The sequence below is a fragment of the Meriones unguiculatus genome, chromosome 7, assembly GCF_030254825.1.
Source record: "Meriones unguiculatus strain TT.TT164.6M chromosome 7, Bangor_MerUng_6.1, whole genome shotgun sequence".
In the NCBI taxonomy this organism is placed as follows: domain Eukaryota; kingdom Metazoa; phylum Chordata; class Mammalia; order Rodentia; family Muridae; genus Meriones; species Meriones unguiculatus.
Genome location: NC_083355.1, coordinates 112,917,476 through 112,931,879, shown reverse-complemented (window position 1 = coordinate 112,931,879; position 14,404 = coordinate 112,917,476). Strand labels below are relative to the sequence as shown.

Here is a 14,404-nt window from a genome sequence, read left to right as displayed (position 1 = left end):
GGGGCCTCCTGTTAGCCCCCTGCTGGGCTGATAAATGAAGCCTCCAGTAGCCGGTGGCCTCACAAAAGAGCAAGGAAGCCAGAGGCCCTGGTGGGTGTTCGCTCACTGAGGCTGGGGGGCCCACGGGGTGGCTGGGGTGGCTGCAGATGCGGCTGTGGCTGTTGGGGGGAAGCACCCTAGCCCTTCCCTATCCCAAAACCTTCATGCTCTCCCACACAGTGCCAGGTACCACGGGGCTGCTAAATGCAGCACATGATCTGTTTATACCAGGCACAGGTAGAGAACTTAAGCCTGAATCGGGGGAGAACTTCCAGCCATAGACGTGTTAATTCCACACAAAAGGGCCCTTATTGGGGGAAATGTACAGGCAACCAAACTTATTCTTTGCCCAAGAGGCTGGGCGTGGAGCGTCAGGGTGCGAGCAGGGTTGGCCTATCCCGAGGCACTGCGCCCATGCCCCGCATTCTTTTCCATCGTTGACCTAATTTCTCTAATGAGGACACGAGGCACCTTGGATGAGCGCCCACCCTGATGATCTTGCTTTAACTTGCTCACCTTTGTGAAGACCCCTACCTCCAAAGGGATCGAATCCTAAGGTTGGGGCTTGGGAAGAGGGGTTGGGACTTAAACGCATGACTCGGGTGGCGGTTTGGCATGCGTGTGCCATTAGCCTTGTGTGCACAGTCAGAAACTGGGTTGGGGGACAGATCTGAGTTTAAGCCATTTCTGTCCCCTTGTTAACCTGTGCTTTAGAGTCAGAGGTGTTGGTGATGTCAGCAGAAGGGCAGGGCAGCCAGGTGGCCAGATGAGGGTCCAGGCGTTCTGCTCTTTGCCTCAGCAGTAAGGCTTAGGGAGCCTCTACTGAGTCACATGCTGAGCAGAACCTAGAGGTGGCTCACTACTGCCACCTATCTGCTGGAGGATACTGGGCAAGTCGGTTTACCCTCTCTACGCCTCAGCGTTCTTATCTGTAAAACAAGACCACCAGTGACACCTGACATATACCGCACTCACAGAGTCAAAGAGCAGTTGTGAAAAACACTGCGATTGGGAGCCACTCTCCAGCCCCCGAGAACCCCTGCCTAACTGCAGGGTGTGTATAGCAAGCAGAGGCCCAGGGAGCTCGCAAGTTGTTCAGACTTAGCATCCAGCATGGGATTTCCATGCTTTTAAGTCTACATCCCTCTGATGTCTCCCCTCCTGCCCTCTCTCTCTCTCTCTCTCTCCCTATCCCCCCTTTCTCCCTCCCTCTCCCTTCCTCCTCCTCCTTCTCCTCTCTCTCTCTCTCTCTCTCTCTCTCTCTCTCTCTCTCTCTCAGCGAACCAATAGGGAACCTGGAAGGGTGTGATAGTCCCTATGGTAGAGGGGATCTGGATATCCTGTGGGTGAGCCACTCTGTCACAGGCCTCATGGTCTGATGGTCCCTCCCCAGGTTTGACAGTGGGATATGGAGTGTGAGATTGCCTGGGGTTGCGGGGGGGTGTTGCAGGGAGGTGTTGCCAGCTGGGCAGAAGTGGCCTTACTACCTGATGCGAATACTAATGAAAAGAAGTCTTGGGGGTGGACAGCCGAAGCAGCTGCCCCTTTGTTCCTAATGGCCTGGCAATGAGTTAAAATTAAGGAGAAAGAAAACAGATTCAGTTGGCATCACTGGGTGTCTCCTACTGGCTGGGGCCTTGGAGGTGTCCCTAGGCCCTTCAGTAGGCTGCCTTCCCTAGAAGGGTATTCGAGCTTCGGGCTTGGGCCCTGTGCTCATTTTGCCCTTGTCTTAAACATGGAAAGGCCTTTTAGGATCCTCCATCCTGGCCCCGAGTGTGGTAAAACTACTCAGGCCCAGCTGAGGCGCCATGGCTTTGGCCAGTCCACATCCAAGGAAAGGGCCTAGGCAGATGGCATAGGCTGGCAGGGTGATACTGTTTTCTTTCCTTCCAGCTGCCCCGCCCCTACGGCCGCCAGAGAAGCCGGCTGCAGGTAGAGCTGCTGGGGAAGAGGGTGTTTGCAGTGGCTCTGAGGGGCAGGGGGCCGCTAAGTGCAGTGTGCTGTGTCTGCTGTGTCTCCTCTGCACATTCATCCCTTCCTGGGAGCTGACTACCTCCAGAATGTACCAGTCCTGCCTTTAGATTCCTTTTGGGAACCGCCCCTTCTGAGCTGTCATTAACTCCTGCTTTGCAGTGTTAGAAGCGCTGGTATTCCTTGGCCAGCCTTTCTCGCTGGCCTACCACTGGATGTCCCTCAGCAGGAGCCTGTGCGCTGGTGGGAATATCATATCTTTCTCCCAGCAACCCCGCCCCCTCCACCCCTGGCCCTTCTTCTGAAACCACCCCAGCACCCCAGCTTTGTGGTAGGACCCTTGCTTGCCTTACAGGGCTGGCGGAGGCGACACCAGTGAATAGTGGAGCCAAGGCCTGGTCTGTGCAGCTGTGGCTCCCTGGTCTGTGCAGCTTGTTTCCACCCGGTACAAGTGACCATCTGGATTCTTGTGAGCTTTGCTCTGGATCTGGCCACCGAGCCCGGGTCAGTCTGGCCCTGGCCTCCCCTGGAAGAGCAGCTTCCTAGAGACCTGTGTCCTGCCTGCCCTGCAACTTTCCCCCTGCTGCCTGCAGTCCTCCCTCGGTGGCCTGTCTTCCCTCTGCTGCCTGCCGTCCTCCCCCTGCCGACGCAGCCCTCCCCCTGCCGACGCAGCCCTCCCCCTGCCGACCTAGTCCTCTGTCCGCCCTGCAGTCTTTCCCCTGCTGCCTGCAGTCCTCCCCCTGCTGCCTGCAGCCCTCCACCTGCCACCCGAAGTCCTCCCTCTGTCGCCTGCAGCCCTCCTCCTCCTTCCAGCCTCACCAGTGAGACGGTGAGCTGTTTGTTTCTGGGCGGAGTGATGCTTTCAGGCTGCTGAGGCTCCAAGTAACCCAGACCATTACGCTCTGGTGACCCATCAGCCCTTCCTCCTATGGCCAAGGATGATAGATGAAGGTCATTAGACCTGGGAGGAGGAGACAGGAAAGGTGGAAACTTGTGACCGAGCTTCCTGAACCCCCTTCCCCCCCATAGCCTGGAGACCCAGGGTAGGTCTAACCATCATGTCCTGTGCATATCCACGGCAGGAGCAGTGACCAGAGGCCTGGCTGCATCCATGAGGCATGCTGTCATGCCTTGCACCCCAGTATGTTCTCTGCAAATGCCTTGTGATATAGAGAGCTGCTTAGGGATGGCTTGGCACGTTTTGGGGGAATGAAATTCTCCAGGAGCAGGGAGATGTGAAACATGCCCCCTTCAGCACAGCCCAGGACATGGTCCCTGGCTCACACAGCCTCTGGCCACCCACCTTCCCCAGCAAAGGACTCTCAGGTTGGGCAGGCCACAGGGTTGGCAGCCTCCTTTAGTACCCCGCCTCTGACAGTGCTTGGCAGGGTTTCCCCAGCCTGAGACTCCCCCACCACCGAAGGCTCCACGTGCAGACGTTCTTGGGAATAGGAAGGCAGTGGAGTCTGGCAGTATGGAGGCCCATCTGGGTCCGGTGCCGTAGCCAGAGGTCACATGGCGAGTCTGGATTAGGCACTGAGTGGGTGCTATTAGGTGTTGGTCTTGGGTAGAAGCCTGAGCAAAGGGACCCCGCAGCCTCCTGGCTCGCCTCACTCCTAGTTCAGAATCCCTATGCTGCCCCTCACAAGCCTTAGGAGTGGGCAAAAGGGGTTCAAAGCCCTTGTATGCTCAGGCAAGAGGGAGGAATGTGGGGCTAGCTACCACAATTGCAGGGACCTGGGGGTCTTGTTCCGGCCCGGAGCAGGCTGAGGGAGACCCAACCTCCCCGCTAGGATGTCAGGGCGGGCAGACTTCCCGCAAGGCCGCCTGCTCAGCCAGGACACATGCCCCGCACCTCAAGGGGCCTGCAGCTCCTGCCCTCCCTTCTGAGATGAAGACAGGCATTTTGTTCTGCCCAGGGGTCTAGGCGGCAGCTAGCAGTGTTTTTAATTTGGATTTAAGTGCAGCAATGGTTACTCATTTGATGCGTCATTAGTCACATTGCTCCTTAATGAGAGATTATGTGTGATTTCCCCTGCCTGGTTCTGTGGCTTGCTAATAAAGTCCCGTGCACATGCAAATATTTATAGATGCTCACCCAAAGTAGGGGTGGGGAGTTGCATGCTGCTAATTGGAACCCTCCGCCCCACCCAAGGAAATTACTTAGGAAGCCGTGAAGGGGTGGGAGTGTGTGGGGGGAGCAGGCCTTACGTACTATGGTGTTCTCTGTCAGTCCTTGGCTGCTCGGGAGCCTGTCTGATTGAGGGCCAGAGAAGCTGTGGGAAGGGAGGCCCAGCCCAAACATAATCCTGTGTATGTGTGAGGACAGGACAGGACAGCGCAGCAGAGCACAGCAGAGCACAGGACGGGTCCTGCCTTCCTGGTCCAGGGCTGGCGGGAACGAGCCCAGGCTGCAGTCTGTTGCCACTCCCAATTCCGAGGCCAAATGGGATGTCACTGTGCACTCTCTGCTGGGCTGGAAATCTGCCTTTGCTGTCTTTACTTTGTCCACCAGTCACAGCAAGGTGGCAGGGATGTCTCCATGTCCCCACAGAGAAGCATTGGTGGGCAATGTCCCATGAGGCCTCATGGGTTTGTTTATGTGTAGACATTAAGAGCTCATTGGCATTTACAAGGTGCTGTTTGCAGGAGAGTGTTTTGTCTCAGAGAGCTGACTGTGGTTTAGTTTAGGGTTTTGAGTCGAGTTTGGATTACCCCTCAGGGAGGAATGACGGCTGTGGAAAAGGTCACTCATGGTAGGGTTAAGGAGGTACAGCTGGGGACAGTCTTTTCTCGAGACCTGGTCATAGGGCACTCTGCTAGATCTGGTCCTGTGTCTGGGAGGACTGACACAGACCACGGGACAGGGTACCACAGTCCCACCTGACTGCGAAGGCCGTTCACAAGGGCTCTTGGGAGATCTCTTTGCAGATGCTGCTCTCTGGGGCCATGCCTAGGTGTAAGAGCCATGTGGTGCCCCAGGAGGCCTCTGGGTACCGCACGTGAGTTTGGGTCATACTCAAGACTGAGGAAACAGCCCCCACCCCCGGCCCCTCTGTGGCTGCTCCCTGGCCTTTGAACAAACACAGCCCAACAGACCCCGGTACACCCTGTTGTCCTGTTGGCAGACCTCTCTGGCTAGACTCTGGGATCTCCAGGTTGGGGGTGGTAGAGTGGTGGGGAGTGTCTATCCCAGCCTTTTGTCTGGCGGTGTGCACACCTCTGTCTTTTGTTTGAGATTTCACTGTCTCCATCTGAAGATGGCTGAGGCCAGCAGCTCTGGCAGTGGGGTGGCGGGAGGTCTGAGACATGGGGGCGAGGGCCCATGACTAGCAGGAGGCCAGCAGTGGAATGTGGGGGTCCCTCCCAGGGTGGACGAGGGGGTCTGCTGGGTGGGAGGAAGAACCTCCTACTATACAGGGCTGCTGCACAGCTGCCCCCTCCTGCCAGCCAGCCTGGCCTCCTCCGTTTCTGGATTGTTTGGGGAACTCAGCAGCCTGCTGATTTATGGGCATTCCTCTGCAGTTTTTATCTACCTCGTGGCTTCTTCCTTTCCTTTGAAGTCCATGGTGGCCTAGACAGGAAGGCTGTCTTCTGTGGGGCAGGGCCTGGAAGGTGGACAGTCTGGGCCACGACTTGTCCACCCGAGGCCAGCTTATGTGTGTGCCCATCCTTCCTCCTTATTCCCACTGCCTTTCCAGGCACTGGCTTGCACTGGTTCTTGTGGATTCAGAACCCCAGGCATGCTTTGGGGGTTCTCTCTCTGATGGCACAGGCAGCCTGTGAACTATGAACACACCAGCAGGGTGTGCAGACCAGTTGCTGTGCAGAGGGTGACATGCTTATTAAGAGCAGTGCCTGGGGGGCTGGAGAGATGGCTCAGAGGTTAAGAGCACCATCTGCTCTTCCAAAGGACCTGGGTTTAACTCCCAGCACCCACATGGCAGCTCACAACTGCCTGTAACTCCAGTTCCAGGTGGTCTGACATCCTCACACCAATGCACATTAAAACAAAACAAAACAAAACAAAACAAAAAAAACCCAAAACAACACCAAAAAACCAAAACCTAAACAAACAAACAAACAAACAAAAAAAGAACAGTGCCTGAGCTAGGGCAAGACCTTTGCATGAGAGGTCTTGACTGCTCAGCCATCCCTGGATCTGACTCTGTCTTCTCCCCTAAAGCAGGCAGGCTCCGGAGAGTTTAGGACCTTGCGGAAAGGCTTCTCCCCATACCACTCCGAATCCCAGCTCGCGTCCCTGCCGCCCTCCTACCAGGACGTCCTGCAGAACGTAAGTGTCCCCACCAAAGGTCCCCGGTGTCCCTGATCCAGAACCATCAGAATCCTGGCTCTGAGCTCCAGAGGAGACAGACAAGAGCTGAGACAGGCTGCTTACAGCCCGGGGCATGCGGGTGGTCTGTGGTTAAGCCAAGACTCTGGACTCTTGCCTGAAGCCCCCAATGTGTCTAGGGAAGCCGTGGTCAAAAGCCAGGGCTTGGACTGCCAGCCGAAAGTGTCCTTCCTTGCTCTCTACCCTCCTACATCCTTAGAGCATCTTGGGGACCCAGTGAGGAGGTGAGAAGTGAAGCCTTGCTAGACATTTCAGGGCAGTGTCTGAAGACCATGGCCGGGGCTGCCAGGCTCAACACCATATTCTGCAGTTTGGGAGTCTATAGCGGAGAGAGGAAGCCTGCTGGCCCCAGATTTAGACTTTGGAGCTGAGGGTTAATGGGTTCTGTGCTGGGACCACCACGGGCCTCCAGGGTCACCAGGCCCCCAACCTGCCTTGGATGGGAAGCTGCTTGGAGCCAGCTCTCAGGAAGTGCCCATCCATATCCGGGTCACACTCTGTGGGCAGGCGTGTCTGTTACCCCCGTGTGACTACAGAGAGGGCTGTGGGGCGCCGTGCAGTTGCCATTCTTACCCGCTCCGTGGGGCAGTGAGGGCCCTTGCCATGGGCTTATAGGAGCATCCTCGTGGGAGGGCCCAGCCACACGCCTCACACCCGTGTGCTAGGCTCTTCCAGTAATGGCATCGGGAGGGACTGGCAACCGTCCTTTGGTGTTTCTCTTCCGAAGCCTGGCTTCTCCACCTTCTCCACCTGCTGACACAGCGCAGGCAGCCAAGCCCACCGACTGCAGATAATCCAAATATTTATCCAGGAGCCCCGTGCCTGGATGACGCTCTAATTGCTTCATGACGAAGGGCTCACAGAGCTAAGTGATGCCACCCGGGGCCTGGTTCCTCAGGCTTTCCTTCCCTCCTAAGAGGACTTTCCTCCATTTTGGTGGTGTAGAAGACTGAAAACAGCCCGCTGGATGTGGTGGACTGAAGGCTTTCAAATCACCTGCATCCCTCAAGTGAGAGGTCGGCCTGCCAGGTGCCAACCCACTTTTCACAGCCTCCAGGGGCACTGCCCAGGCTCCAACAGTGCTGACAGAAGGCTAGTGGACTGAGCGGAAGGTTCTGGAAGGCTTCATGGTGGAGGCCATTTGAGGGGATCATGTGCCTCATCCCACAAGAGGGGCTTTGTGTCACCCTGCTTTGAGCCTTGTGGAGCTGCAGTGGATTGCAGGGCCTCATGGGCAAGGGTATAGTGGTGCCCAAATGGTCCTGGAGGTCAGGGGTCAGTGTGGTGCATAATCTCTGTTCCGTGAGGGTTATGAATTGAAGACCTTTAACCATCTGTTTAGGATAGTGAGCCAAGCGGCAGAGGCAAGGTGACAGGCACCTTTGGGTGGAGTGCACTGCAGATGCCAGACAGATCAGTTGCTGAGGCGACTGCATGCAGGGTTGAGAGCTAAAAGGTCAAGGCTGTGGGCCTGACTGGTCACCCTGACCCTCTGTGCTGTCACTGTCAGGCCACTGCCTACTCCATACTTGGCCCAATCTCCTTAAGGTGCACAGGGCTAAATAGGGCAGCAAGGTCAAATGCCGGAAGACCCCAGATAAAAGTGGTTGGGTATGTGTGCCCTCCCTTCCCTGCTGTCACCTAGGTAGGAGGGGTTTCCTGACAGGAGCATTAAGGCTTGGAAAGGCATCTTGGGAAAAGCTGGTCTCTACACTTTTCATACCAACTCCGGGGTGGCAAGAGTTCTGGGCTCAGACTTAAGTACACCAGCTGAGCACTGTCCTCATCTGTGCGGTAGGTTTGCTTAATCACTTGGGATTGACCTTTCCAGTGTAGGTGCAGGACCCTCAGTGGGACCAAGGGACGTTAACCCCAACACATTAGTCATGTTGAGCAATGGCCCTGCCCTGCCTGATACCTGCTGCTTGAGTGGTCTGAGCCAGGGGTGGGGAGGGTGTGCTGCACAGCAACATTTGCCCCCTGCGTTTCTTCTATGGTTGCTTCCTGGAGGAGCCCACAGCAGTCAGAGACTGGTACAGATGAGGAAGTAGGCCAGTTGCAGCAGGGTGAACTGGGGATAGGGGCTTCCCCAGGACAGGGTGGCAGTACCCACAGGGAAGGGTGTGGGCACCCCAGGACTAGCTGATAGGACCAGACCCTTTATTCATGTGGCTGGCACCCTCTGCTGGACAGTGGGGGAAGTGTGGCCTCTGCTCAAGTCCAACCTAGCTTGGGCTGCAGCCCTGGGGGTCCCCACTCCATCCACTCCCTCCCTGTCCCCATTTGGTTTTCTATTTACCACCCAGGCAGCCTGGGTTAGAGTCAGAAACACACCTCCTGGGCGTTCTCCAGCGTTTTGCATGCTTCCGGAGACACAGACCCTTTCTCTTATCCAAGGGAGGAAACTGAGGCTCAGCGCAGGCTAAGGCATGAATCAGGTCCCGGTTAGAGGGACCATGCCTGACTGTGGCTTTCCCAGATCCCAAGCCCTGCCGGGGCGGAGCCCCCATGCCTGTGCTGGCACTTGTTGGTGAAAACAGGAGCAGATCATCTGTGAGGCCCCAGGGAGCACCCATGCCGGAGAGAAATAGTGGCCAGAGAGAAATAGGCTTGGTGGACAGGCTGTGGGCCTGAGGGCAATCATAGACCCCTACTGGGCTTGCATGGTGGCTTAGCAGAATGGCCATGGCTGGACAGGATTCAGCACTCTGGACTCAGCTTCTCTGATTGCTGGGAGGAGCCTCCAGGGCCCACGTCTTGCAGGGGGAGAAGCTCTGTGTTGAGGCTGGTCCCCAGGTGCCAGCTGTCTCATTCTTTGCTTTCAGTGTACTCCCCTTCCCACTCATTCCCGGTGTACTTCTTGGTGTGTTCTTACTGCCCCGTGCTCCATGAGTATAGCCCAAGCCGAAGCCGTGGTTGCCTTGCTTATGGTCACCAGGAGGGATGGAAGCTGGAGGGAGGCTGGGTCAAGTGCGCTTACCCAGCTGCTGTTGGACCGGGTCCCCTCCTGGCCCAGCCTGGTCTGTCTTCTACTCTTACCCTTGAATGTGTGGCCAATGGCTGATTGACCACCCTGGTGACCAGGACTGGCCAAAGGGCAAGGGGTAGGAGCGGGACTTAGGGTGCATTGGCTGGGTTTGGACAGGGGACATTTGAGTCTCTGCCTCTCCCAAGATGCCCACGCCTCACCTGAAAAACAACATACATGGTCTTCTATGCACCCCCTTTCGCCCTCCACCCCCACCCTTCGGCACTCTTTGCTCTGCAAGCCACCAGCACTACAGAAGCAGTGGCATGGCCAGGAATCATGGGGACCAGCCATGCAGAGCTCAGCTTCTAGGATGCCCAGCTCCCCACCCCCACCCTCTTTCTCCTTCTGTCTGGATGTTGGCTCTATGTAACCCAAGCCAGTGTTCATCTCTTGATAGGCTGGGGACTTACTCATACCATTCTTTCCACAGGGCCCAGCCTGCCCCGTACCTGAGCTGCCCTCACCCCCTTCCACCATCTACAGTTCTGCAGGGCAGAAGCCCGAGGCCGTTGTACATGCCATGAAGGTAAAACATGCCATTTGACCGTCCTGAGCACACAGTGGGACCATGGGATCATGGGACCTTGGTCCCCATAGATGCTGTCTCCAAGTTCAGGGCACTTGAGCAAGGGGGTTGGAGACTGTGCCTCTGTGGGTGGCTGTGGGTGCATGGTTGCCCAGAGCACCGTGGAGCCTGTGCTGGGTGTGGTCACGAGTGTACCGGCTGTCTGCTCAGCCTGAGGTGTTGCAGCTGGGGAAACTGACCTGGTATAGGAGGCAAGCGTGCCCCTAAAGGCCAGAGAGAGGCCCCAGTTGGGAGTGAGGCTAGAACTGAAGATCCAGGCTAGCCTTGTGCCTCTAGGTGCAAGCAAGGCATCTAGAGTGGGTTTGCATACCGGAGCACAGGTCCTGCCCCAGGCTCTCTTTGGTATGTATGTCAGTCATCACCCACCCAAGCCCATGGCTGCCCGGCTGTAATAGGAGCTGGCTGTGACTGCCATGTCCCACATGGCTGTCATGTCCTTCGGTGGCTCCCAGAGCAAGTCCACCTAAAGCCCTTGCCCAGTCTCCTGAGTTCCTCAGTGGCTCTTTGCTGGCCTTCACCCAACCCCCTTTTCTCCAGGTTCTGGAAGTACACGAGAACCTTGACCGGCAGCTTCAAGACAGCTGTGAGGAGGACCTGAGTGAGAAAGAGAAGGCCATAGTTCGAGAGATGTGCAACGTGAGGCGCTTGCTGGGTCTGGGTCTGGGGTCTGGGGTCTGGGGTCTGGGGTCTGGGGTCTGGGGACTGGGGCTGGGGACTGGGATCTGGGATCTTGGGGCTGGGGCTGGGGCTGGGGCTGGGGCTGGGGCTGGGAGTGTGGCTACTTGTTTCTCCTTCATTCCTCAATGGCTGGTGGAGGATGACCGGCTCTGACAATCATGGCTCATTACTACCTGTTATGCCTTCCCCTTCGGAGTGGCCCCTGATCTCTTAGCAGATCTGTCCTTTCCCAGGAGTGCCATGCCTGGGGCTCTGGACAGAGCCTGAGGTCTGGTTTTATCTTAACTGGAAGGCCCTGGGTTTCTTGGCTCACTGGTGCCCCCTGGTGGCCTCTGACCTGGCCACACGAGTGGGAGAGCCTCATTTCTCAACTCCCACCTACCTACCACTTGTCATCTGTACTGTATCCTCACAGAAGCCAGTAGGAAGGTGGTTTCACGGGGTCTGAACCTAGGGCCTAGGTGGGGTGGGATGCCCTGAGGTACATGCCCTCAAGTCATCTCCTGAGTCTATGGTCCCCACTGGACATCTTCAAGGATGTCCACTCACACCTGGCAGTAGCCTCCTTGGGGGTCAGGCATGACTGTGATGGTGGGCAAAGACCAAGTGCCAGCACCTCCCCTTCCTGTGACCTCCCAGCTCCATGGCTGGGAGGACATGGGTGATCTTGCAGGGCAGTAAGGCGTAGGCATGTGAAGCCAGGGGGTAGGCTTGGGGCGAGCCCTCCACTCACATGCGTGCCTCCTCACAGGTGGTCTGGAGGAAACTGGGAGATGCCGCCAGCACCAAGCCCTCCATCCGGCAGCACCTGTCTGGTAACCAGTTCAAGGGGCCTTTGTAGAACCCATTTCCCCGTGGACGTGCACTGGCCCTGCCCGGAGTCCGAGTCTGAGGCCCTAGACCTGGCAGAAACTCTGGCCTAACCACCATCTTTCTTTGTGGTGATTTGTACATAGGACACGGCCCACGCTGGCTGCCCTGGTGAGACAATGCCAGCCAGGCCTCCACCTCCTGCCTCCCTCACCAGCAAACCTTGGGAAGATGAGACGCCACTGCTCGCTCACCGTGGCAGAGTGGCCAGGCAGCCTGCCTCCCTGTTTGAGCTCCATGTTCTACTAGCAAGAAGCTTCTGAGACTTCAGGCCCAGGGACTGTCTGGGGCTGTGTCCTGTTCTTAGAAGCCCCCCATCAAGCCTACCACGCCGGCTGTCCCTCACACTGGACAGAAGCCACTACTAGAGCCTGAATTGTGACACAGGTGGCACTTTCCTGCCACCCTGCCAGAGCTGGGACCCTGGATGGTGGAGCGCTGCCTCCCATGTGTCCATGGCTGGCTGGGGGCTCAGGGTTCCCTGCCCCCTGGGGGCCGGTGCCCAGCCACCCCGAAGCCAGCTGCTGCTTACTAGCGTTCACCCATTCGGTAACGACTCCTCACCCACGCCAGGCTTAGCGTCCTCTTAGGTCTCTCCTGCTGGGTTTCCTTTTCTGGTTTACAGCAACATAGGAAGTTCTGGAGAGTGTCTGGGCTGAGCTCAGCATTCCCAAAGGACAGGTAGGACTGGGCCGTGGCACTGGGTCTCTGTCAGTGTGGCCTGCCCCAGGTGTGCTCTGGGTCACTGCAGATGGAGCTACAGGAGCCAGCCCCGATGAGATTTCCTTGGGAAGGAAGGGGCATGACCTTGTTCTGGCTTTAACCTGCTGTGTGGCCTTCAGCAAGTCACTCAGCTTCTCTGGGCCCCCAGCAGAAAGACAGGCTGAGGTTCCTTTTGGCTGTGCTCACTCTAGAAACCACCCCATTCTGGTGGGCCTCTGTCCTCACTACAACTGATGAGCTCATGTTAGGCTAGCCTGTTTGCCATGCCGCCTCCTCACAGGTCCCATCTGAGCCTCAGCCCCTCCCTACAGGGACCCAGGGTTCAAATGAGTGTTTCCTTGCACACACTCATGTTTTCTAATGAGGTGTGAGGAAAACGAGGAAGTGGGTGCTTTTGTGAAATGTGCAGATGGTATCTCAAGACCTGCAGGAAGACCAGGCCACGCTGCTGGCATCACCCGTGCCATGTGTTTATGTCCCCACTCATCAGCTGTCCTCACTCAAAGGTACTTAGAGCCCCGTGCAGCAAGCCCAAAGACCTTGGCCTCGCCTCAGGCCCCACACCCTGTGAACAAAGGGGACAGGCCAAGAAGGTGGGTGGTATCCTCGCTCCCCTCGCAGCCAAGGCCCGGTGGCCTTGGGTTGTTTCCACCACCTTTGCTGCCCACACCCTTGGGTCCCACACTCTCAGGGGAAAGGCCCATGGCCTTCAGTGTGCCCAGGGAGTGTTGTGCAGGGGCTGTAGGGAACCGGCCTACTGTTCTGGCTGTTGGTGTCACTGGGAGCCCCACCTGCTGGCCCTGGTACTGGGTGATTTCTGCCAAGTGGGCTGCTGGGCTGGCAAGACCCTTCCCGGTTCTTTGAGGCCAAGGAGCCCCAGAATAGCACTGAGATATGTGGGTCCACACAGGTGGGAGCCAAGTCAGAGAGTCCCAGTCACATTCATATCAGGGTGGCTTAGCCACCACTGAAATAAGCAATAAGTAAGGGCTCTTGGAATCTGAAGACTGGCCAATAACGAAAAGCCTAGAAGCAACCTTTCCCTTCTGGGGAGAGGTGTGACCCTGTCCCTAATGTTGCAGAGGCATCCTGGGATCTAAAGAGGATTTCTTGGAGACCCCTCTGTCCTTCCACAGGGTGGAACAAGCTATGCTGCAGCCCTCAGCACTGGGCTGGCTCTCAAGGACAGTTTGTGTCATATCTCAAACATAATGGGATGGGGGATGGGCCAGCAGCGACCGGGTGAGCCCTAGGCTGGGGAGGGCAGCTGGTCATCTGTGATCCCTCCCTTCTGGAGCCTTAGCCTTTGCAATGCTGACTCTGCATTTCAAGCCCACAAGATGCTTGCACTGGCTCCACCTCCCACTGTGACGGAGGTCACCCAGCCCCATCCAGGTGGCCTCGCCTACCCTGGAGTCAGAATCTGCTGAGCACATTTTCATTCATGTTAAACAGCCACACGCCAGTGTTTAAAGACAAAGTGACCTTTCATTTTTCTTTCTTGAAACTTGAGAGGAAGTGAAATACGTACTACTGATTTTTTTTTTTTTTTAAAGAAACAAACTAAACACATGGCTGCGGAGTGGCAGAGGCATATATTTTCATACTGTGGGGGAGAAGTGTGCTGCTTTTGCGAGGGGCTGGAACGCCTGGTCCCTGCCCTGGGCCAGTCTTCTGTAGGAGTTGGCAGTGAGACCTGCAGCTGCCCCCTCCTGCCCTGGCCATGTAGAGCTGGAGCCTGTGTACTTCGGCCCTTTCTACCTTCTATTGAACCACATTGATTTGTGGAGAGAGGAAAAATAGAACTTTTGATAGTGTGGTAAAAGCATTGATTTGAACTATTTTAGTAAAAGGAGTAACAAATAAGATTGTGACAGTGTCTACTTTGAACTAGATAATAAAGGCCTCTTTGTGAGCCTCTGCACTGGGTGTGTAGTGCTTTTTTCTGTTGTGAGCTGATGGCTGGTTGAGCAGACAGCTGGCCCCACCCTGGACAGTGGGGACCACTCACGGTTACTCTCAGACCAGGAACCAGAGAAAAGGTTTCTGAGCTTGATCCCTTGAGAAGCTTGCGTAGCCCAGAACACCAGTTCCTCCAAAGGAGGCACAGGACATGGGACAGAGCAACAGAGGCAGAGAGGGGCTCTGGGAG

The 14,404-nt window shown here is 56.5% G+C and overlaps 1 protein-coding gene across 4 annotated transcripts in view; it reads left to right on the top strand.

Moving 5' to 3' along the window:
• Ccdc85c (coiled-coil domain containing 85C) overlaps positions 1–14,172 on the top strand; it is a 66,673-nt gene extending 52,501 nt beyond the window's left edge. The window contains exons 3-7 of one of the 4 annotated variants that reach the window (XM_060388147.1): positions 1,933–1,971; positions 6,200–6,304; positions 9,826–9,921; positions 10,519–10,617; positions 11,411–14,172. In XM_060388147.1, the coding sequence (XP_060244130.1) occupies positions 1,933–1,971; positions 6,200–6,304; positions 9,826–9,921; positions 10,519–10,617; positions 11,411–11,500 (429 nt within the window). In that variant the 3' untranslated portion in view covers positions 11,501–14,172. Of the gene's footprint in view, positions 1–1,932; positions 1,972–6,196; positions 6,305–9,825; positions 9,922–10,518; positions 10,618–11,410 lie in introns of all 4 variants that reach the window. The other 3 variants (XM_060388146.1, XM_060388148.1, XM_021649130.2) reach the window with 3 other exon arrangements.
• Positions 14,173–14,404: the final 232 nt, after the last annotated feature.